Genomic DNA, 25,506 nt, shown 5'->3' on the forward strand with positions numbered 1-25,506 from the left:
GGCTCTTGATCTTGGGGTTGTGAGTTCGAGTCACGAACTGGGTGTAGAGATTACTTAAAACCAAAATCTGAGGCACCTGGGTGGCTCCATCGGTTGAGCATCTGAATCTTGATTTCGTCTCAGGTCATGATCCCAGGATCATGGGACCAAGCCCCATGTCGGTCTCTGTACTGAGCATGGAGCCTGTTTGGGATTCTCTCTCTCTCTCTCTCTCTCTCTCTCTCTCTCTCTCTCTCTCTCTGTCTCCTTCTGCCTCTCTCCCTTGCTTGCATGCACACTCTCTCAATATAAGTAAGTAAATAAATAAATAAATATTAAAAATAAAATAAATAAAATCTTTAAAAAAAGAAAGGAAAACATTAGGGGAAGCTGGGTGAAGGGTATTTGTACTATTTTTGCAACTTTCCTGTAAGTCTAAAATTATTTTAAAATACAAGTTGTTCACATTTTTGTTTTAAGAATAAAATCACAGCAGTGGCAGTGAAACCACTGTCAACGGAAAAGCCAGAAACCACAGTGACCATAACCACGCAGCCTCCCCGCCACCAGCCGGTCTCCCCCTCCACACCAGAGCCAGGCAACAGGATGTCATAAAACACTACTTTGCACTTGTCACCCTCCACTCAAAACCCCTGGGTAAGTGCTCAAAGGGTCTCTTCAAAAGGACACAGGGGCAGCCCGAAGGGGCTCCCCCAAACGTGGGACACTCTGAGCGTCCAAATAAATAATGATGGGAACAACCCAAGGAACAAAATAATAATCCCTGAATCCATCCTGTTATAAACAGACAAACAGATGGAGGAAAAGGCCAAGTTCTTTCTTGCGGTAGAATGCCAGCTGATACGCCAAGAAGCAATAGACGGCTGCTAAAACCAGCGGAAACTGACGTCCCAACGTGACCCACTGAGGCCACAACGCCACTTACGTAGCACAACCTGCCAGAAGTGCATAACCTGAGCATAATGATGAGGCTGGAACAGATGAAGCCAGACGGAGGGACATTCCACAAAATAACTGGCCTGTCTTCTTCAAAACTGTAAAGGTCAAGAAAAGCAACAGGCTGAGTAACTAGTCCAAATTAAAGGAGACTAAAGAGCTGTAACAAGTGAATGCCACGTGTAATCCTGCACACACCTTCCGAGAGCCACGGATGACATTGTTGAGGCAACGGATGGAGGGCAAACAGAACAATGGAGCAGATGCCAGTATGGTACCAACGGTCAGTTTTCTGATTTTGATGGCCGTATTCTCAGAAAATCCACACCACGCTATTTAGACAGAAAGACTTACATCTTCAATGTAATCTTTTTTTTTTAATGTTTTTTTTTTTTTTTTTTTTTTAAGCAGGCGCCATGCCCAACACAGGGTTTGAACTCACCACCCCGTGACCAAGAGTCACAAGCTCCACCGGCCGAGAGAGCCAGGCGCCCCTCCAACCTAATCTTAAATAGTTCCAAAAAACAAAACTGTGCCTATGCATACTATATGATACAGCAAACAGGGAAATATGAACAATCGAATGTGGATAACAGGCATATAGGAGCTCCTTATGCTTTTGTTGCAACTTTTGTACAAAATTGAAATTATAACAAAACAGAAAGTTACATGGAGCACCAAAGAGTCTTTTTGGGTGATGAAAATATTCTGAAATTGGATTGTAGTGATGTTTGCACAACGCTGAGGATTAAAAAAAAAAACCACTGAATAGTAAAAGAAAAAAAATTTGTTTTGATAAAAAAATGTTATGCACACACACACACACACACACACACACACACACACACACACTCCTCTGATGGCTCCCTATTTCCCAGCCCCATGGCCTAGTGCCCATCCATTACCCTAACCTCCTATCTCAGAACTCACCAACACGAATGTACCCACCGGCTGGATCCGCTCCTTACTCTCCTCCCCAAATGTATGGCACTCACTTTCTCATGCCCCAGGTTCCCCTGCCCTCGCTGCAGCTCGGCCCTTACCTAGGTCCTGCCCAGCCCTCAGACCCCATCAGCCCCTCCTGCCCACCCCAACTCCCGTCTCTTCATCTCTGACGCTGATGGACTACTTGTCCCAGCGTTACTCTAAACACTCTACACAGAGTATCTCATTCAAACTCAGCCCTGCAAGGTAAGTGCCATCATTGGCTCCACTTTATAGATGAAGTAACGGAGTCACTAGTGAGCCGGCTGGGATCTCTCAGGTGGTAGTTGATGGAGCCAGGATTCAGACTGAGCCAGCGCCGGTAGCCGCTGTGCTTTAGTCCCCATAGACATCTTCGCACACCTGCTCTTCTGCAGACAGACCTTTCTCGCCCACCAGCCTGCAAGCTCCCTGGGGAGCGGGTCCACACTCTGGACCTCTCATAACACTATGCACACAGCAGGTGCCCAACAGCTGTTTGTCCGCCACAGGCTGGGTTCCAGAAAGAAGAGGAGGGGGTTGCAAACTCCATCAAAAAGAGGAGCCCGTTCTCCACCCCCACCCCCTCACCACCACCCCCCTCCCCAGCACAGCCCAGCTCCCTGGCTACTGCCCAAGGCCCGGCCGTCATCTGCTCTGGGTAATAAGTATTTGTATGGCGATAATTACAGCATTTGGGGAGAAAATCCCATTAAGCAAGAGCCCTGCCGAGCCGCTAATGCCGGCACAGGACTGGAGGCCAAGCTCCTGTCTGCTTCCAATAATGCAGGAGCCTCCCGTCCCTGCCACCCTTCACCCGGCCCCAGAGAGCACGGCTGTCCCCTGCTCACAGCCCCAGGCAGCCAGGACCACCGAGGACCAGCCCCCTGCCTCCGAGAGGGGCACGGAGGCAGGGGCAGTGTTCTCGGGGGCATCCAGAACACCAGTGGCTACACGGTGAGGGAAGAGGGAGCGGGGCCATGCTGGGACCCAGAAATGAGTGGTGCCCCAGTTCCTTTCATGTCCTTGCAATTCTGTCACCTTAATAACAATAGTAATACTACCATTTAGGGGGCACTTGCTGTGTGCTAGGCCCTGTGCAAAGTGCCACTCCCAGCACTGTCGCATTTAAATCCTCACAACCAGCCTCGCAAGCAGGTCTGCTATCGTCCCCACTTTGTAGGCAAGGAAACGGGGTGCTGAGGAGTCACGCCTTCTCCAGAGCACTTACCCCAGTTTGCCATTATGTGTTTATTCTCATATTGTGCCATTCACCTCTTCCTCCCTTACTGGACTAAAACTCAGGGAGAGACAGGTGGTTTGGTGTTCTGTCCGTCACTATTCACTCAGCACGATGCAGACACTCGATAGACAGCTATCTGTTGAATGAATTAATTAAGCCCCATAACTTGTCCAAGGTCCCCCCAGCTGCTGAGTGGCAGAATGGGGCTAAAATCCCAGGCGGTCTGGCTCCAGAGCCATGTCCTCATGCCATCTACCCTGCAGAGAATCTCTGCAGGCCACCACCCTGCTCCCTCCTGCAAACTGCAGGAGACAAAGCTGCCCATGTCCAAGGAAGGAGCACTCTGGACAGCCAGACTTCAGAAGAGTCCCTTGCAGCACCACCAACACTCACGTGCTTACCTCCCAAGCTCTCCCCTGCCCCACCGGAATCCTCAAACCTTTGCTTGAGCTTCTCAAATAATAATAATAACATCACCCAGTTAAATCACAAAGCATTTTCACACAGCCCTGTGCCAAGCACACCACCAGGCCCTCTGCGTGCATTCGCTCCCTTAATCCTCACCATCAACCTGCAAAGCTGTCATCATCGTCCCTTTTACAGATGGGGAAACTGGGTCTCAGAGCAGATGGAGTGACAGCACCAAGGGCCTGCCACCGGTCATGCAGAGCCCAGCAGTAAGCCCAGGGCACCTGCTACTGGAGCTGCCAGCCCCACTTAGAGGCAGCCTCCCCTGCACAACGCAGGTCTCCGCTGCAGGAGACCACAGTACAGACATGGCTGCGGTCTGGCCCCCTGACCCCTCTCCATGACCACCACCCAATTGTCATTTGGAATTCCAAACAGGCTCTTGGCTGTCCTGGGAGGTCTTCCTTGGGCATGCCCACCCAGCCCCGTTGAATGGGCCTCCAGATTCAGGGGGCCAGACCAGGAAAAGGCAAGGGCCCTCCAGGCCTCTGCAGCAGGCAGGTGAGCTAGGGCAGTGGACAAACTGGCCACGATGCAAGAGAACAGGCCCCCAGAACCTAACGAACAGCAGATCATGCTGGGCCCGAGGTGCGAACGGAGACTAATGGGTCTCCCCCAGGGCCTTTCCCGGCCTTAGCATCCTCAGGCCTCTCCTGTCTCTGCACCCTGCACCCACGAGGGCAATCTGTGACAAATCTAGAGTACAAGTGCCTGGGGTGGGTGGGAGAAGCGGTGTCCCCGCATATTACACCCTCTTATCACACTCTCCTGGACGCTCTAGTCTAAAAGACTGTTTTAATTTTTAAAAACTCCAACTGAAAATCAAAGTCGTTGAGTAGAAGAAAAGACAATTAATAGCGGCCGTGGTTAGGTCCCTCTGAGCCTGAGTTCTACAAAGAGATGAAGCTTCCAGGCCTCCTCCACCACACCCCTAACCCTCACTCCGTATTTTAATTGTTCCATTGCAGCGAATTATTCAGCGTCCCTGCCTCACGCAGCCCGCCAGCCCCACAGCCCCTCTGGCTGAACCAATCTCCTCAACAGCTCTGGAGTCTGCATGGCCCTTTCCCAGAAGTCTCCGCAGCAAACCAATCTCTTCCCACTTGGGGGGACAGGCCCAGACCCAGAGTTACGGGATATGTGATCATAAAGTTACCGGGTCTCATGAGCTGCCATAGAAACTGCCCAGAAGACAAAAGGCGAAGGCACAGCTGCACTCTTTCCCAATTTCACAGCCACAGAAGCCACTGTCTCAGGCTCTGACACTGCACGACACCCCTATCGATTAGACAGGGCGTTTGCTACAGCTATTTTGGGTCTGCCGGGGCGCTCACCAAGGCCTCTTTTCGGGGTGTTCTATTCCTCTTCAAATGGCTCTTCAGAGGCCTGCCTGCTGCACAGGCTTTCACCCCCTGAGAAGTTTTGCACTCAGCAAAGACCAGACTTCCCCCGGCTTCCCCCTGGTAAGTCACCCCTGGATTCCATCCCTGAAGTCCCCAAAGGAAAAATCCAGAGAGAGAGAGAGAGAGAGAGAGGACTTCCTGACTCTTCCTCACCTTCCCAACCTCAAGCCCTGTCACATCCCACTGGATGTGACACGCTGCAGCCAGCCCTGGGACAAAGCCGGTCCACTCACCCATCAGGCTGGCACACACACACCTGCGGGCCTTTTGCCCGAACGTTCCCTCTATTTGGGCTGCCTGCCATCTCTGCTTGGCATACTCTGACCCAGCCACTACTGGATCCCAAAGTATGCTAATAAAATGGCCCATCCTCTGAGAAGCCCCTTCCCTCCAGAAGAGTGCTTCCCATCCCAATGCTCCCCACCACAGCCCCATCACACTGCCAGCCTGGCCCTCTCCCAAGAGCTTCCAGTTATGTGTCCCCTGCCTGGTCCTCTAGACTGTATGTCTCTTGAAGGCAGGGACTTGCTCACTCCCTGCTGGAGCCTCAGCACCGAGGGTAGTTCCTGGCTCTGTTACACATTTGCTGAATTATATAGACTTTTCTCCTGATCCTATCACAATAATACCTCTCACTTAGTAAACATAATGAACCAGGATGCTTTCCATATATGATCTTCGGTCCTCACAAAAACCAGCAGCAGCCCCATTTTCTGGATGGAAAGTAACAAAGGCTCAGAGAAGTTAAGTAACTTGCCCAAGGTCACACAGCAACCTCAGCAGTTGAAGGCCCAACTCTCTTTTGCATTAGGAAATTTCACTTCCATTCCACTCTGATAGCAGAAGAGTTCAAGAGTTCCTGAACGCCAAAACTGACACTGTCCTCAGGACTAAAGGTGGAGAGAAAGAGCAAGGAATGAGATGACTTCAGTATTCAGGTCCAAAAGCTAAGGCAATGGGCTACTGTGTCACAGACCTAGGCTGTCATCAGCATAACAGCTGCAAGAAAAATGCCCTGTGGATGCAGCAAAGGAACAGAGAATAGGTCCAGGACAAACAGGTGTGGAGCGCGACCCTGCAACCTCAGGGGTCCTCTGGGCAGATTCCTGACCCTCAGTCCCTCTCCATAGCCACACAGGGTAATGCACAGGCTGCCCCAAGGAAACCTGATTCTGTCCAACCTCTCCCCATGCCAGCATCTCTCCGCAGCCCCACAACACACATGTACACACACACACACACACACACACACACACACACACACACACACACACCAATTCCCATCTAGATTGCATCTAGATTGCAAATTCTCTGAAACCTCCATGGGAATTTTTCAGACTCAGCCAAGAAGAGTCTGGGGCAAACGTGTGCTCACTAATTGCTGACCTTGGTACAGAGTTTGATCCAGGAGATAGCTCTCCCCAGGGTCAGATTTCTGCCTTTGGCCAGCTGGGAGCTGTGAAAATGCGCTCAAGTTATCGAGATATGTACGCCTTTCCTGAGAGCCACTGCAGTTGCCCAGGAGTGTGGGGAGAAGGGGCAGGCAGGTTTCAAAGGAGCTGGCAGCCTTCTCCAAAGTCCAGTTCAATAATCTCCCGAAGCAGTCACCTCTGCAGGCAGCACAAAGACCCTGCATGTGACCAAAAATCTACACACATGGCCCATGTACAGGGACTCTCACAACCTCCCACTACTGAGGCGACACCACGGGTACTAGGAATTCACACAGACACACATTCTGCAGGAGAATCTGGGGAAACAAATTATATAGATCCAAACACACACACACACACACACACACACACACACACACACACACACACCCTACAAAGCTCAGCCCATCTAGAAAGGGCTGAGTTTTCTCAAGAATTTAGAAGTAAGAGACAACAGGGGAAGATGAATTATTTTTAAATGACTTCATGGTCCATGTCTCCACTCCAGGCTCCCAACCCCTCAGCATTATCACACCTACCCTCTTCTGGGTGTCGATGTAATATACCCCAGGCCCCAAACCCAAATCCCTCAGGTCCCATTGTCTGCCTCGGTTAGGGATGGCTGGATGTGAGGTGGGGGGACCAATGCCTGACACCTGCAAGAGAAGAATTCTTAAGGCTCTGGGGCAAACAATGGGGAGGCAGGGGAAGACTGGAAACTTCAACTCCATCCCATCTTGTGGCCTATCACCTGCCTGCCAGCCCACAGAGCCCAGTCCACACATGCAGCTCAGACCACAGCCCAAGCCCCATGTGCCCAAAAGAAGACATGGTGCCTGGCAGCGCGAGGAGCTTCCCCCCTGAGTGCCAGGAAGGCTCACCGGCACCAAGTCACAGGCACCCTGTAGGAATCAAGTGCTGGCGCAGTGGGAATGGCCTGCCAGGGCTAAGGGCAGGGTGCAGGGGTGAGGATGGGAGCTGACAGCCCCACCAGGGCCCTTTGAATCCCGGGAAAGGGAAACAGGGGTGCTGCTGGCTCCTGGCTCAAGAAGGACCCCGGCAGGCACTGACCCATCTATTGGCCACAGAGCTGGGGCCCCAACGGTGCTGCCCCACCCCAGCCCTGAACTCGTCTTGGTGGGAGGGTAACCGCGGAGCTCCCTGAGCGCTGGGGATGGGGGCCATACTCACAGGCGCTCCGTGTTCCGTGGGATGTTCTTTGGGATGGCCTGCAGCCCCGTGCCGTGGCAGTCCACCGTGGTGCCGGTGCAGGTGCAGAGGGCGGGGCACGCGGTGGCACCCAGGCGCCACGCGGCTGCCCACAGCAGCAGCCAGAGCTCGGGTCGGACGAGCCCCGCCGAGGGCCCCCTCCCGGACGTCAGCGCCATGGTGCCCTCACCGCGTCCCGCTGGTGTGCCAGACGGCGGCAGCCGCTTACCATCCCCGTCCGGGGCGGCCTCCAGGTGCGGTCCCGGGGCAGCGCCACCGAGGAGACCGCGGGCTCGTACGCGATGCCCTTGCGGGCTGGGAGGCACCTTGCTCCTCCAAGCGACGGCGCCTGTGTGCGGACCGAGGGAGGGCGCCTTGGGCGGAGGGCGCTCGGCTCCTCTCCGGTTTCTCGCTGGCTGCGTCTGTCTCCCTCTCTCCCTCCCTCCAGCTCCCAACTGACTGCTGCGAGGAGGAAAATGGGCAGGCCCCGCGCACGCACCCTGCGCACACACACACACACACACACGCACGCACAATCACACACTCACACCCGCACGCTCGCTCCCACCCGGCAGTCATCCATCAATCGAAAAGCACACATCCAGGGCCAGACTCCTCCCCGCCCTCCCCCAGCAGCCCCCTCCCCCGCCTCCCGACGACGACCACTCGGCGGCTGCTGCGAGCAGCGTACAGTTTCAAAGGTGGAATCTCGGAGGCGCCGCGAGCGGGCAGGGGGCTACGGGGGAGGGGATGGTAGGATGGCCACCGCTCAACCTGTCCAGTCCTGGCCCTGGCCGACTACACACACACACACACACACACACACACACACACACACACACACACACCGCGAGTATGTGCACACTTAGACGCAAGCACTCGGAACCCGCAGCCCCAGCAGCTGGGCCAGAGCGAGGGGGAGATCTTATTTTGCCGCCTGGACCCCCTTCCCCAGGGCCACAGACATGCTTTCCCCGACGTCAGAAACGCGTCCCAGGCCCCACCAGACTTGCTTTGTGAATACTTGGTGAAAGGAAGCCCCGCACCCCAGCTCTCCAAGCTACCTACCTTACTTAGCCTTGGACTTTGAGGGCAGAGCCTTGGGGGGGGGGGGGGGGGCGGGGGGGGGGAGGGAGGCGGAATGTACAACAGCCCTAGGCTAAGTACAGTCTTCTCCCCTGTCTCCACCAAGATGGCAGCAACCCACTTGTCTGAGGAGAAGACAGCAGCTACCTGCTCCCTCATGAAAATGGCCCTGATGTGGACATTTGCTGTCGGGGAGATGTTATTTCTGCCCAGTCGGCTACACTGGCTTCCCAGGTGGGGATGCAGGGTTTGGGCAGAGTATCAGTGGGGGTTGGAAGTCCAACCCACACTCACAGCAATATTCTTCCATTTCTAACAGATGAAAACGAATATTCAGTCCTGCCATCAGACGACTGCAGACAGGGCTGGAAGAGGGCTGGGTGGCCTGCTTGGGAGAGAAGCTCCTTCCACGGTCCACCCATGTCAACCCCCCAAGCCTTTACCCTCCTTTGGGTAGGGACTTTTCTTACTCCAAGGCAGGTGTAGACACAGGTGTGGGCATGGGTGTGAACAAGAAATCCAGAGAGGGAGAGAATTATCCTCAAGCCCAGAAAAGATGAAGGACCTCCGGAAAATCAAGAACAGCTGTGGTTTGCTTGTTCTCTGTAGGACCCAGACATCTTTTGTCCATCGTCCCCTGATTCCCGGCCACCTACAGGCGCTGGCAAGAAGAAACAGTTAAGCAGTTCCAGAAGCACCACCCTTCCCTGGAGCTGGCTACCTGGGTTTCCCCTCGGGAGGAACCAGAAAGAAAGGTAGCTGGTCCAGGAGGTGCCAGGGGTAGGCACAGCATGGATACAGCTTGTGGGGGGCGTGGGGGGATGTGGCTAGTCTCCATGAGATTAAAGCCTTATCCACCAGGTATCCAAAGACTTGGGGGGGGGGGCGGGGGGGGGGTCTTTGTTTTTCTTTTCCACCTTGATGAAAATTTTACTATCTCCGCTGTCATAGCAGAGATAGAACTGTGGCCAGTATGTCACAACTAGTGTGACTGGTGTTATGGGCTTTTGACAGTTCTTTTTCAGGTTTTTACACACTGCTCTCCATGACCTCCATCCCAGGCCATGGGTTCTTCGGTATCAATCAAATGACAACTTGAGGGGAAGGGGCCTTCTTGGGGGTCCCCAGGGGCTGTGACCTTAGAGAAGCTTCCCACAAAATAAACCAGAACTCCAGCCTACAAGGGCCTCCTCACTCCTCTCCCTCACCAATTTCTGCTGCTTCTCCACAGGGCGCTCAGCCCCCTCCTCTCACAGGCCCTGCCAGCTGCCTCAGGCAGAGTTAAATCCTCATTCCACTGAGCCTGCTGCTTTGTTTACCCCCTCTTAGCTGGAGCTGTTTACACATGTGGCTCCTTCCCTGACACTCCTCCTGGGGCAGAGCCTGCCTCTCCCCCACGGCTTACTTATTTCCTCGCTTTGGCACTTAACCCAGCACCTGGCACTTAGTAGGCCTGTCACAGACGGCACTCAGACTGTTGAAGATGTCCAGTTTCCAACCTTCTGCTCCAGCGGTGCCTCCCCAGCCCGGTGACCTCAGAGGGCTCCTCAGAAGCCAGGACCCATGTGGGGAAGAGGGAGAGTGTTGATTAACTGGGCCACTTGCCCTGGGGGCTTCAGAGTGGTAGGGTGATGGGATGGAGGGAGGGGTGGGAGCCAGCAGGGGGCTGTAAGATCAGCCCTGCCCGTGTCTCCCAAGAGCCAGCCAGTGCCCTAGAAGCTTCTAGACTGGCCTGGACAGTGAATCCCAAATTGTCACCACCTGGCAAAGCCTGGCGTTTCCTATAAAGGGGAGGGAAGGAAGGGGGCCCCCTCAGACCCAGGACAAAGACTCCCCATGCCAGCCTAGTCATGGGAGGCCCTGCCCCAGCAGCCAGGCAGCTCCCCAACTTGGCTCCTAGCCCCAGTTCCTCCACCCCAGAACCTGGCTGGCTCCCCAGTTTGGGAGGCAGCTAGCCATGAATGAACGCAGCTCATTAGCGTTCCTAGCACATTTACTCTTGAAACAACCGCCTGGCCAGCCGCTCACCCCCCACCCCCACTCTGCTTTGCTGGTTCAGTTTCCTCTCCCAGGCCCCTCCCTCTGTTGGATCTCCCTGCCCCCTCCCTACAGCAAGGCCACCTGCTCCCTCTGCACGGGTGGGGAGGAGGCAGCCTTGTCATACCGCTTCTGCCAGGAGGGCTCTGCCAAAGCCCACTGGCTACCGTCAGGGCAACCCGGGATGGCGGGGTGGGGGTGGGGGACTTGGGGCTGGGTCTCCCCATCCCGGTGGTGGGCATCTCCTCCAGCCCCCTCAGCCATGCGTGCTCAGGAGTTGAGGGCCACCTCCCGCCTGTGACCGGGGAAACCTCTGGGGAGTGCCTCCTTCCAGCTTTCTGCACAGGGCCCTCTCCTCCACCTCCACCAGCCCTTCTGAGGCACCGAGAAGCAGAGCACCTGGGTGAGGCTGCAGAACACTGCGGTTTGGATTTCTGGACTGCAAATGGCAAGAATGAGACAAAACGCCTGCCATCTGGGCGTTCGTTCAACACCATCTATTAAGTATCTATGTATTATGTACACTGTCCTGGGACTTGGCACTTCAACAGAGAATAAGAACTGCCCTGGCCTGCCCTGAGCTCCCAGTCCAGTGGGGAACAGAAAGAGGAAAGTCCACTCTGCATGATTAGTTTGGTAAGAAGGAGTGTGGAATTGCAGAGAAGCCAGAGTGTGGCGCTCAGGGTAGGGCCAGAGGGCTTCCTGGAAGAAGAGGCACTTGAGCTGAATCTTGAAGGATAAATAGGCATGGGCTGGGCAGCAAAACAGGAAGAAAGCCTTTCTGGGTGAAGAGAAGTACAAAGGAAAGGCACACAGATTGTGGCAGCGTCTCAGTGGCTGAGCTGGGGCAAGTTCAGCAAGGCTAAAACGTGTGGCAGGTGTTCGAGTGGGAAGTGCAGGTAGAGATCATAGAGGTGGCAGGTGGGGCGGGGGGCCGGGGGGGGGGGGCAGAGGGCGGACATCCCAGAGGCCCTGGTGCAGCCATTCTGGCTTTACTGGGCTTGCAGAAGTCCCTGGCCTGTCCCCGTGCTCAAGCACAAGCCCATATATATAGGTACCTGCAATGCACTATGCCTGGAACCAGTGACCCAGAGAGGACAGGATGATGGCAGATGAACAGTTTCAGCATATGCTTTTTTTTTTTTTTTTTACTGTTAGGATTTTTTTTAGCTGTATAGTATGACTTAACCTCCCCATCACCACCAAAACATTTTTAAATACCTTTGTATGCTTATTATAAATGCCAATTCCCAGGACCCACCCCAGACTTTCTTAATCAAAATCTTTACTGTTAACACACTGGCGAGTGAGAAAGTATGATTCTGATGCGGGTTCCGGGGACCATGCTCTAGAGCCTGGTGTGCTGAGTTAATCAGTTTGAACTTGGACCTGAAAACTCTGGGAGCCACTGAAGGAAGGGGCCCAGTGAAGACAAAGGGTCTGAGGCCTGTCTGCCTCCCTCATCTCCAGTCTCCACACACTCTTAGCAAAGATGAGACATGTCAAAGAGAAAGGCAGCCATGGGGGACTGGCGGGGAGGGGACAGAGCCACGTGGCAACGGATGCGTAGTAGTAGCTTCAATCACAAGATGTCACAGCTGGAAGGGGGATAAAGAAATCATCAAATCCAAACACCACCATACAGTTGGCAGCTCAGAGAAGTGAAGCAACCAACCTAACCTCACAGGGCAAAGGAATGGCAGAGCCGGGCCATGATTGAGGCTGCATCTTGATCTGCTAGGCCACACACGTGAGAAGAACACAGCATCTGGTCCATCCTGGGCACTCCTCCTGACCCTACAACCCCCACAGGGACTGAGAAGCCAGAAGTCTCCAGGGAAATAGTGCCAGCAGGGCTCAGGATATGGTAGCTTTACTCTCTAAAGCCCCTGAGGTACTCCAACTTGAAGGAGGCTGGACTGCTTGAGGCTTTCAATGACAAAGCCTAAGGCGGAAACAAGCTCCTAGACTTAAGATCAGTGGCTTTTCTAGAGGCTACCATATGCATCCAGGACAACTCTGACAGTTGAGAAGCAAGAGACACGCAAAGGGGAGAGGGAAGAAAGGAGAGGTGATGAAGACAGAAAGCAGGGGGCAGAGTCTGTGCAGGCAGCAATTTGATCATTCATTTATCAGACACTGATTGCATGCGGACTGTGAGCCACGCATTGAAATACAAGAGATTTGGGGCGCCTGGGTGGCGCAGTCGGTTAAGCGTCCGACTTCAGCCAGGTCACGATCTCGCGGTCCGTGAGTTCGAGCCCCGCGTCAGGCTCTGGGCTGATGGCTCGGAGCCTGGAGCCTGTTTCCGATTCTGTGTCTCCCTCTCTCTCTGCCCCTCCCCCATTCATGCTCTGTCTCTCTCTGTCCCAAAAATAAATAAAAAACGTTGAAAAAAAATTTAAAAAAAAAAAAAAAAAAAAGAAATACAAGAGATTTTTTGCTTGGGATTCATTGGGCTTCTTGCATCTTGCTCATGGTTTAATTCAAATTTGATGTTTTCCATCATTATTTCTTCAAAAGCTTTTTACATCCCCTCCTTTCTTCACCTCTGGGGACCCCAAGTACACATATATTGGGCCACTTGACGTTGTCCCAAAGGTCACTGATGCTCTGTTCATTTTAATCTTCTCTGTGTGTTTCATCTTGGTGAGTTTCTCCTGTTGTGTTTTCACGTTCATTATCTTTTCTTCTGCAGTGACTAATCTGCTGTTAAGCACATGCGGTGCAGTTTTATCTCAGACATTGTGGTCTTCATCTCTAGAAGATCTATTTGGGTGTTTTTTCTCTCCCATATTTCTTAATGTGCTTATGGTTTCCTCTGCCTTCTCATGCATATGGAATATAGTTGTAATAACTACATCTATGAATTCTATTATCCTGCATCATTTCTGGGTCAGTTTTGATTGGTGGCTTTTTTTCCTCATTATGGGTCATATTTTCCTATGACTTTGTATCCTAGTAATTGTAGATTGGATGCCAGACATTGTGGATTTTACCTTGTTGGGTGCTAGATATTCTTGTATTTCTAAAAAAATACTCTAGAACAGAGTCAAGTTACTTGAGAACAATCTGATCCTTTAAACTTTCCTAGGCAAGACCAGAGTAGCCTTTAGTGTAGGGCTGATTTCCCCACTACTGAGGCAATACCCTGTGAATAGTCTACCCAATGCCCTGTGAATTTGGAGGCTTTCTACTCTGGCTGGTGTCAACACCAACTCTGTGGGAGCTCCAAGGATGGTTTCGTCTACTCCATTTGGGTGGAACTTTCCCCAGCTTCAGATAGTTTATAGCATGCCCTGATTCATGTTCAGCTAAAGACTAGGGATGGGATGGGGCATCACAGGGAGGAACCATCTGCAAATCCCTCACTACTCTCTCTCTGCAGCAATTTCCTCTCCCATCTCCCTGGAAACTGTAGCCACCTTGGCCTCCCAATCTCTCAGCTTCAACTCCACAATTCAGCTTCATGACGGGTTACACTTGGGTGCCCCTCCTGCTCTGTGGCCTGGAAACTCTCTCCAGCCTATAAGCCAAGGCAATTATAATGCTCACCATGTTTGTTTTCCCTCTCAAAGGAATCACCATCCTACATTACCAGTTGTCCAATGTCTGAAAACAGTTGTTTCATTTTTGGGTTTTGTTTTTGGGTTTTTTGGGTTTTTTTTTTTTTTAGTTGTTTAAGGTGGAAGGGTAAATTTGCTCATTATTCTACCTACACAGACACAGAAGTTTGGGGGCGCGTGGATGGCTCAGTTGGTTAAGCGGCCGACTTCAGCTCAGGTCATGATCTCGTGGTTCATGGGTTCAAGCCCCACATCGGGCTCTGTGCTGACAGCTCAGAGCCTGGAGCCTGCTTTGGATTCTGTATCTCTCTCTATGCTCCTCCCCCACTCCTGCTCTCTCTCTCTCTCAAAATTAAGTAAACATTTTTAAAAAATCTTTTTTAAAGACAGAAGTTTGTAAGAGATGTTCAGCAACACTCTGTGCCCTTTAAACTCTCCCAACATGCTAAGGAGATACAATCAAGCAGTCACTTGACTTTGACAAGTATCACAAAATTGGCCAGAGAAGAAGGGGCCTCAGTCACATGGGGCTTCTCTCAGTTTATAAAGCACCTCACACTCTGTGCACAAGACAGTCCCTATGCTAGCATGCTCTTTCTGCCATTCTCAACATGGCTTAGTGCTCCTCCTCCTCCTAAGCAACACCTCCTCCAGGAAGCCTTCCCTGACTCCGGGTTGAGTCAGCCCCCTCCCCTGTCATGCAGTCTCCTGGCTCCCTGTGCCCCCTTCAGAACACTGATATTGTCATTTGTAATTGCTTGTTTACCTAATGTCTCTCCTTTCCCCCTAGGCTGAAGCTCCATGAGGGCAGGTTCCCATCTATCTTGTTCCCTAATGCCTAGTTTAGGGACTGGAGCATAGAAAATGCTGAATAAATATTTTTACTGAAGCATGGGGTGGGGGGAGCATTCAGGGGAGGTGTATCTTGAGAATAAAGGTGCAAAAAAGGCAGGTCTCCTGTAAAAATCAGGATAATAAAGAGTCACATTTGGCTAGAAAGAGAATTCCCCAGGGAGCAGTGAGTTGGGGTGTTTTGGAAATCCATGAGCATGGTATAGCTTTTCATTTATTTGTATCATCTTCAATTTCTTCCATTAATGTGTTACAGTTTTCAGAGTACAGGTTTTTCACCTCCTTGGTTAAATTTATTCCTAGGCATTTTATTCTTTTTGATTAAATTGTAAAAGAGACTTGGGCGCCTGGGTGGCGCAGTCGGTTAAGCCTCCGACTTCAGCCAGGTCACGATCTCGCGGTCCGTGAGTTCGAGCCCCGCATCAGGCTCTGGGCCGATGGCTCGGAGCCTGGAGCCTGTTTCCGATTCTGTGTCTCCCTCTCTCTCTGCCCCTCCCCCATTCATGCTCTGTCTCTCTCTGTCCCAAAAATAAGTTAAAAAAAAAAATTGTAAAAGAGACTGTTCTCTTCATTTCTCTTTCTGCTAGCTCATTGTTACTGTATAGAAGAAATGCAACAGATCTCTGTATATTGATTTTGTATCCTGCAAATTTACTGAATTCATTTATTAGTAGGTTTGTTGGTGAAGTCTTCAGAGTTTTCTCTATATAGTATCATGTCATCTGCAAATGATGACAGTTTTACTTCTTCCTTTGGATGCCTTTTATTTCTCTTTCCTGTCTGATTGCTAGGGGTAGGATTTCCAGTACTATGTTGAGTAATGGTAAATCTAATTTTTTAAAAAACATACCAAACATTAACATTATTGGGATTATGGGTGATGTTTAGCCTCTTCTTTTATACTCTTTGATATTTTCTACAAAAAAACCCCACATTTTAGAAATAAAAGTATAATTACTAAATCTATAATTATTGCCTGAATAAAATTACCATTAAACTTAGTATTCCAAATTTAATTATTTTATGAGCAAACTAAATAACACATTTTACATTCCTGCATTGAAGAGCTGTTATAAATCTGCAAAGGATGCTTAAAATAAGTGATGGCTTGTATGAACTATCTAGAATAGGTAAACTCAGAGAAACAGAGAATAGATTAGAAGTTATCAGGGACCAGAGGGAGGAAAGAATGGGGAGTTATTGCTTAATGGGCACAGAGTTTGTTTGTTTGAAAATAGAGGTGATATTGCACAACACTGCAAAATAAATTAATGCCACTGAATTGTACACTTAAAAATGGTTAAAATGGATATATATACCACAATAAAAAAATAGTAATGTGATGGCTGCGTGTTACAGAACGCCCATCCGATCACTGGCTTGTCTCCAGCTGCCCAAGATGGATGCAACAAATTATGAAAACGGTAGTTACCACTAACAATGAGAGCAACTGCTGCCCAGAGGTAAATAAGCTGCTCATCATCACCTGCTGACAGGGATTGGGGATTTGAACCCAAGCAATCTGACCCCAGATGTCACACCTGTAACCATTTTACTGCACTCGACAATGGCAAAACGGTCTGCTGTAGATTTCATATGACATAGATCGTCTGTAGGTAACCCTGCAAGGAAGGTACTGCTCTTCCTACTTACGGACAGAAATCGGAGAGGCTCACAGTGAACTGCTTGCCAGCTTATCTAGCTGGTGGGGGCAGGGTTCCATTCTTAGACCCAGGCTGGTGCCTGCAAAGGCCTGACAACGGTGTAAATGACTGATTGCAGATTGAAAACAACCGAAGCAGTATTTAAATTGACTTGGGGGAAGTTTGGAGGATTTTCAGGCAGGGCAGGAAGAATTTTTAAAATCAACTATTAGGTTGCTTTGGGGCTTCTGCCAAGCCAGTGTGGGTCCTTGGAGGGTGTTTCATCTTCAATGAACATTCATCAATGAACATTTATCAACCTCAGCCAGGGCAGCGGTCCAGAACCTAAGGTTCTGGGCGGGTTTGTAGACACTTGCTCCCTGCAGGCTCCACCTGGGAGGACATGGATGGGGTGTCGCTGCGGGTTCCGGGGAGAAGGAGAGGCCGGTGAGGGCAGCGTGGATGCTCAAGGGTGGGGTGGGGCCATGTGGACCTGCTGTCGGCGGCGGGGGGGCTGCTAAGCGGGGGGTCTCCCACCAAACAGAAACCACTCACTTTTGTTGGATCAATCAGGACAGTGCCTCTGGACAAATGGGGATGGACACAGCACAGAGACCCTCTGGGAAGTTTCAGGCACCATCTGCAAGGAGATGAGGGCAAACTGTACCCAGGGAAGCACTGAACTGGTCCAGCTCTGTGACCGGTCCAGTATGTCCACCCACCCAGACCTCAGTTTCCCTCTATGAGAACAGATGGATAGCACAGTTCAATGCTTCTCCAGAGATAAACTGCAATCCCCAAGCTACAGCCCCATTTTACAGATAAGGAAATAGAGCCCCTAGAGGAGAAATAACTAACTCAGGGTCACAGAGCTGACTGGCTATCATAGATCAGCTTCCATTATGTTCATGTTTGCTGTCCAGCACCTAGCACAATAACTGGGACCCAGCAGATGCTCAAAAATGTTTATGAAATCAAAATGAACTGTAATGGGAGCAGAAAACCCAGGTCCTCGCTCCTTGAGGAAAGACAGAATTTAGAAATCCAGTTACTGTAACAGTCCAGAGCCAGACCAGCTGGCGTCTAGATAAATGTGCCCAACCAGGGACCCCGGACTGCTGCCCAGGCAGATCCACTCCTTTCTGCTATGAAAATCAGTTGCTTACCCCTTTCCCCAGCTGCCCATTCCCAGGACTTAGGGTGAAGAAATCACCTGAGGGCTTTGCCTTAAAACCTTGGAGCTGGAAGGAAACTTCCACAGCCTCTAGTTACAGTTCTGTGTTATGTCTCCTTAAATGATTTTCATCAAGTGGATTCAACAAATATTTATTGTGCATCCACTATGAACAAGGCTCTTTATTGCTAAAACAAGAAGTGTGACCCTTGTTAAAATTAGAAGCAAGTTTATAAGTCAGACAATTTCTACAACCAGAGGTATTTAGTGAGCCAACATAATAAGCTTTCAATACAAATGGTATATACAGCAGCTATTATTTCAAAAAGCAAAGATCTAGGGTAAAAGAGGTCATTTTTTGGAGAAATTGTCTTCTGGGTGGAAAAAAATAATAATTTCCAGGCATAGAAAACTCATTAGTGGACTAGGGAAGTATCCCAAGGCTCTTTCCAAAAGACACAGACAAGATCTGCTCTAGGACAACTAAAGAGAACTGAAGATTTGACATCTGGCAAAACAAACTTTAGACAAGCCCCTGAAAAGTCAAGAAAGAATTAGAGGGAATTCAAGATTTACTCAAGCCTGCAGACAACCAAAGTTCAATTACATAATTGAAAATATTAAATATGCTACAAATATTAAAACAGTGAAAGGTTAGAGAACAAGCTGCCTGGTTATATAAAAGTGTTTGCTTTAAAGTCTTGTGCTGAACTGATGTCCAACCTCAGAGTCAGAGTCTGAGTTCAACAGCCTCATGCGGACCGGGAGCCCAGCAGCGTATTTGATGTGAACAGAGACTCGATTCACATTTGATGCAATTCAGTACTTTGTGAGTAGAAATCCATTCACCTACCCTATGAACCAGCTAGTTCTCTCCTAGGTAGAACTATATGGATATTGCTACAGATATAGACATGGATAGAGATAGAGACAAATTACTGTCTTAGCTCTGGCTGCTATAATAAAATACCACAGACTGGATAGACTGGGTGGTTTGAAAACAGACATTTATTTTTCATAGTTTTGGAGGCTTGGAAGTCCAAGATCAGGGTGCCAGCATGATCAGGTCCCTTTTCCTGGCTTGCAGAAAACTGCCTTCTTGCTGTAGCCTCACACGGCAAAGAGGAAGGTCTGGAGTTTCTTCCTCTTCTTTTTTCTTTAATGTTTACATATTTGTTTTTGAGAGAGAGAGAGAGAAATTTATTTTTGAGAGAGAGAGAGAGAGAGCACGTACACACACACATGCGCACGCGCACGCAAGCAAGGGAGGGGCAGAGAGAGAGGGAGACACAGAATCGGAAGCAGGCTCCAGGCTCTGTCAGCACAGAGCCCGATGTAGGGCTTGAACCCACGAACCAAACCGTGAGATCATGACCTGATCTCAGTCCAACACTTAACTGACCGAGCCACCCAGGCACCACCCCCCTTCCTCTTCTTATAGAGACACTAATCTCATCAGGAGGGTCCCACCCTCATGGCCTCACCTTAACCTAATCACCTCAGAAAGGCTCCACCTCCTAATACCATCACATTAGGAGTTAGGACTTCAAAAAATGAATTTGGGGCGATATAATACTCAATAGAAATGAGGGGGTTAGTCCACCAGAAGACATGTATAAAACTATTTAAAACAGCCTCATTCATAACAGCCCAAACTTGGAAAGGAGTCTGCTGTTCATCAATAGGGAAATGGATAAACAGATTGTGGTGTATCCATACAATGGAATAATGAGCAAGACATGAATAAATCACACAGGCATTATGCTGAGTGAAAGAAGCTTGACACTAGAGTGCATATCATTTAATTCAATTTATATGAAGTAAAACACAAGCAAAACTAATCTACAGTAATAGAGATCAAAATAATGGTCGTCTTTGAGAGAGTAGTGACTGAAAGGGACACAAGGGAATTCTTCTGGACTTCTAGAAATATTCTTTATTTTGATCTAGATGGTAGTAATGTGTGTGTGTGTGTGTGTGTGTGTGTGTGTGTGTGTGTGTAAAAATACACCTCGTTGTGCACTTAGGGGTGCCTGGGTGGCTCAGTCGGTTAAGTGTCTGACTTCAGCTCAGGTCATGATCTCACAGTTCATGGTTCAAGCCCTGAGCCGGGCTCTGTGCTGACAGCTCAGAGCCTGGAGCCTGCTTCGGATTCTGTGTCTCCCTCTCTCTCTCTGCCCCTCCCCTGCTCATGCTCTGTCTCTGTCTCAAAAATAAATAAAAACATTTTAAAAAATTAAAAAAAAATACACCTCGTTGTGCACTTAAATTTAAGATATTATGTCAAGGTTATGCCCCGATTAAAAAAAGAAAAAACATTTCTATCAGGGAGGACAAGTAGATGGTGGGTGGGCTACCATTATCCCCTCCCTTGTCCATTAATACTGATTGATCACCAGACTCCTTTCCACTGAGCTCAGCTTCAGAATCGTTCTCAACCCAACACTCCAGCCAAGTAGCTTTGAATTGAAAACTGTTAGCATCTCCTCATGTACACACACAAGTATCTTAATTAAGATATGCTATCATCTTCCACTTGTTGGTCATGCTTTGGGGAAACCTGGCTTCTACTGACTGACTGCTGGCAACTTCCCTGAATTCCAGGTTCAGTTCCCAGAAGAAAATGGCTTCAGAAGAGCAGACTTGGAAGCTGGAGAACAAGAGTGTGAGATATACAGGACTGTCCCGGGGCCAGGTGATTAAGTCAGCACCACACATAACAATGGGGCCCAGCAAAGGCTAACATTTGACGGGGACCCTCTTTCTTTCTTTCTTTCTTTCTTTCTTTCTTTCTTTCTTTCTTTCTTTCTTTCTTTCTTTCTTTCTTTCTTTCTTTCTTTCTTCTTTCTTTTCTTTTCTTTTCTTTTCTTTCTTTTCTTTTCTTTCTTTCTTTCTTTCTTTCTTTCTTTCTTTCTTTCTTTCTTTCTTTCTTTCTTTCAGAGAAAGAGGGAAACAGAATCTGAAGCAGGCTCCAGGCTCTGAGTTGTCAGCACAGAGCCCAGTGCAGGGCTTGAACTCACGGACCACGAGATCATGACCTGAACCGAAGTCAGATGCTTGACCAACTGAGCCACCCAGGCTCCCCGATTGGGGCCCACTTTCTACCACATAGAACAAACTGGCTTTCTCTAGTAGCAGGGAACAGAGAGGGAAGAGGAAAGAAGAAAAGTCTGGACCGTAGGAAATGACACCCTCTTGATTTGCACAAGGTCCTCTGGCAGCTGAAAACATAGCCTCTGTGTCATGTCTTATCAGGAATGCCAACTTCCTGTGGGTTCACTCTTCACAGCTTACAAAATCCCCCACATCCTCTATCACACAACCATGTGATCTGGACAGAGTGGGAATACCCACCCCCATTTTAAGTAAGAAAACTGAGGTTCATCGCTGTTGTGTGACTCACAAACACCCCGTTAACCAAGTAAGAGATCCAGGATTCAAACCCTGGACTGCCTTGCGCCTAAGCCCACACTCCTTCTTTGTCTTTTCCTTTCAGTTTTTATTTTTACATCAAAGCTATACATACACAAAAATAGTCAAATGATCCTGTAAGATCAGTTATGGAAATGGCAGTCAACCTCCACAACCACCACCACTTGCCTTCCCAAGAGCTACCAACTTGTACTTCCTACAACTGACCATTTTGGAATTTCTCTCCATGACACATGAAAATAAATCCACCAAGTTGTGGAGCTTCAGCATACTGAGAACGCAAAGAAGTTCCCACAAGCTCCCAGAAGGAATAAAAATAACATCACCTACAAAGAGCTAGGAATTAGTGTTCTCTTGGCGGCAGCAGCACTGGAGCACAGAAGGCAGTGGAATTCTGAAGGAAAAGGACTCCCAACTCAGAATTCTATACACAGTCAAACTATCAATCAAATGTGAGAGTAAAGTAAAGACATTTTCATTCACTAAAAGTCTCAAAATATTGACTTCTCGTGTACCTTTTTCTCAAGAAGCTCTCAGAGATGCCAACCCCTTTACGACCGAGCCACCATTGTGTTGCTGTTATACCTCTTCTCCTTCCTCTGTCTTTGCAGATCCTGCACCTTCAGTCAATTCGGCAGAATTTTAGGAGAGAGAAGATTGACCTATTCACTCCGTTATCATTACCCAGAAGTTCTCTGCTCTTTTTTTTATTCATTGTTTTTAAGGCAATGGACCCGTTCTTGAAACAAAATCTTACGCAAAAATCTCCATTGGCTCTCTGTTAAGAAAGTCGCTGCTGCTAATTACTGAAAAAAGGAATGGGCAAACTCGAACAACACCATTTTGTACCTATAAATTAATTAACGGATCTAGGTATTGAGTATCAGCTGCTGTTAGCATCATGCCTTACATGAACACAGGCAAAATAACAACACAATACTGTGTGCACCTTTTGATGAAAGAACACACCATCGCCTATGGATTTGAAAGAATCACAACCTGAATGGATCAAGCTTCTGTATCCAACTACCAATTTATTGTAAATACAGATGCTGAACTGCCGGCAGCACCAGTATGCAGTCAGCAACATGCAGACTGGAGAAGGTCTGCTGGTCCAACGCCCCTGGGATCTTCAATGAATAATTAAGAGAGCGGGCAAAAGCGATGGAGGGAGAATCCATGGATGAAAAGAGACCTTAAAGACATATCAAATAAAAACGTGGGTAAGTACACACCCACGTTCAAAGCAGCATCATTCACCCTAGCCAAGAGCAAGGGTCCATCCACAGGTGAATGGATAAACAAAATGTGGTGCCCACATACACTGGGATGTAATTCAGCCTTAAAAAGTAAGGAGATCCTGTCACATGCTGCAGCAATGTGGATGAACCCGAGGACACTAAGGCTAAGTGAAATAAGCCAGTCACAGAAAGACAAATACTGTGTGACTCCACTTATATGAGGTGCCTAGAGCGGTCAAATTCAGAGAGACAGAAAGTGGAATGGAGGTTATCAGGGGTGGGGGTCAACGGAATGGGGAGTTGTTCAATGGGTAAGAGTTTCAGTTTGGCAAAATGAGAAAGTTCTGGAGATGGATGGTGGTGAGGCACGCACAACCAGCAGGAACATACCTCACACCACTAAAGTATACACTCAAAATGGTTAAGATGCTGAATTTTATGCTGTGTATAAATTGATGTGTACAATGAAAAATTGTACTTTTTTTTTTACTATAAGTAAAAATGTGTTTAATTTTTTTAATGTTTATTTATTTTTGAGAGAGAGAGAGAAACAGAGCATGAGCGGGGAGGGAGAGAGAGAGACGGAGACACAGAATGCAAAGCAGGCTCCAGGTTCTGAGCTGTCAGCACCAAGCCCAACACAAGGCTCGAACCCATGAGCAGAGAGATCATGACCTGAACCAAAGTCAGACGCTCGACCAACTAAGCCACCCAGGCGCCCCGAAAATTTTTGCCTAATTTTTAAAAGTGGGTAAGACTGAATGGTAGGGTTTAAAAAGGTGCTCTTGGGTGGTAAAGTTTACTCAGGAATGTGAGGAAGCGATTACCATAAAAGTTGGGATGGGGAGAAGAAGGGAGCTACGCCATTTCTTGACCGGAATGCTGATTTACCCGAATGGTCACCTGATAGGAATTCATTATGCCATACATTCGTCTTCCGTGGCTTTCTGTATCTGTTTCAAGTATAATTTAATTTTTTTAATTGTTTTTTAATGTTTATTTATTTTTGAGAGAGAGAGAGAGATAGAGCATGAACGGGGGAGGGTCAGAGAGAGACACAGAATCTGAAGCAGGCTCCAGGCTCTGATCTGTCAGCAGAGAGCCCGACGCGGGGCTCGAACCCACAAACTGTGAGATCATGACCTGAGCCGAAGTCGGATGCTCAACCGACTAAGCCACCCAGGTGCCCCAAGTATAATTTAAAAGTAAGGAGGGAAAAGCATGAGAAGAAAGAAAGCTGCTACAATCCTGTCAACCAGCCTATTCCAGTAAAACAACCACCTTGTCTGAATTAACAGAGGAGAATCTGGGAACGAGGCAGCCTGAAGCTGAGCCTGCTCGGCTCTTCCTTGGCTCTCCCTCCCCGAATACTTTTGCAAACCCCTGTCTGTACCAAGTCTCCTCCCTGCATTTGAACCTCCTGCGCGCAGCCCGCCTCGACGCCTAGGGACATTCTCACAGAGCTAAAACAGCTGAGCTCCACCGGGGGTCACAGGGAAACAGGACTCAGCAGCATGACAACAACCCAGGGTCTCACCCACATGAATGCAAAAAGTAAGACTCAGATGCCTTTGTTGTCAGCTGTCAAATTTCATTTTCTGGTTCCCAAAATCTCTAATGTGAATTCTGCTAAAAATCTTTGTGCCACCATAATGTGTGTCACAGGGTCAGGATGGCATAGCTTTCTGTCAGCCCGCAGTGATGAGCGTCCCAGTATGGAGTCCCTGACGCTCACAAAAACACCCCCCAGCATGCACAGGAGGATGCTGTGGGACACTGGTTAAGAATGCAGCTCTTGTTCAGTCTGCCTGGGTTCAGATCTGGGCTCTGCCACCTGACCTCACACAACAGGCTCCTTATGATCTCTGGGCCTCTGGGTTCCCATAGGTAAAGTGGGGGGGGGGGGGGGTGGTTAACAGTATTTATTCCATTGGGTTGTTATAGGGCCTCAATAAGCTGAAATATGTCAGGTCTTGAAAAAGAGTCTCGCTCAGGGTAAGTAATCAGTGCTTATCCTTATTTCCCTTACGGACACAGCCCCAGGCTCACAATGGCCAGAGAGGAAAAACAAGGAGGAGGGGAATCCATCAATCTACCCATCTTTCCTGAGTCCTGGGGATGGGAGAGCTTGAGAAGTCTTGCAGCTTCCAGACCTATTCCTCCAACTGCCTGGGCGAGTTCATACCTCAAACTCAACACGACTGCAAACCCAGTTCACGAGCTCCCCTGCTGCCCTCCTCTCCCTATTCCCCTCTCCCTATTCCTCTCTCAGCATTTCCCACTCCTGCCTGAGAGCTGGAGATGACCATGCCCATTTGACAGCTGAGGAAGCTGAGACCCAGAGGTAGAGAAGAACTTCCTCTGTCACAGACTGAGTGCCGGTAGACTGGGAACCAAAGCCAGGTCATTGGCTCTCTTCTGGCTACACCAGCAGAAGGGATGGGTTTGATACCAGGTTCATCAGCACTCTCCATTACAAGTATAAGGGGTGTGAGCCAGGCCAGCCCAAGCCTAAGAGGCGTGTATCTGCTCCATTCCCAGCTGCAGACAGGGCAAAGGGATGGCTGGGTCTCTCGCTCATCTTTGCTTCTCTCTGACACCATGCCTTCAGACCAGCTCCCAACTAGGCTGGAATCACAGCCACCAGCAGCCTTGGTCTCACATCCTAACAGGCAAGGGCCAGAAAGAGCAGGGGTCTCACTTTCCCCAGGTTGACTTGTATCAGCCATACTTGGGCCCCATGCCCACGCCTTGGCATTGTAAGTCTGGATCCTGAGTGCCACCTTCAGGCTCTGTGGCTTGGCCGCTCCAACCTCTCTA

General features: G+C 49.3%; 1 protein-coding gene across 2 annotated transcripts in view; it reads right to left on the bottom strand.

Annotated features, from left to right (window-relative positions):
* The window catches only part of SLIT1 (slit guidance ligand 1), a 180,979-nt gene extending 163,566 nt beyond the window's left edge, over window positions 1-17,413 (bottom strand). The window contains exon 1 of one of the 2 annotated variants that reach the window (XM_058697335.1): window positions 17,395-17,413. Coding sequence is in view for 1 of the 2 variants with exons in the window: in XM_058697334.1 (XP_058553317.1) it covers window positions 7,638-7,834 (197 nt within the window). In the remaining variant the exon portion in view is untranslated. Of the gene's footprint in view, window positions 1-7,637; window positions 8,198-17,394 lie in introns of those variants that run through there. The other variant, XM_058697334.1, reaches the window with a different exon arrangement.
* Window positions 17,414-25,506: the final 8,093 nt, after the last annotated feature.

This window comes from Neofelis nebulosa, chromosome 13 (genome assembly GCF_028018385.1).
Source record: "Neofelis nebulosa isolate mNeoNeb1 chromosome 13, mNeoNeb1.pri, whole genome shotgun sequence".
In the NCBI taxonomy this organism is placed as follows: domain Eukaryota; kingdom Metazoa; phylum Chordata; class Mammalia; order Carnivora; family Felidae; genus Neofelis; species Neofelis nebulosa.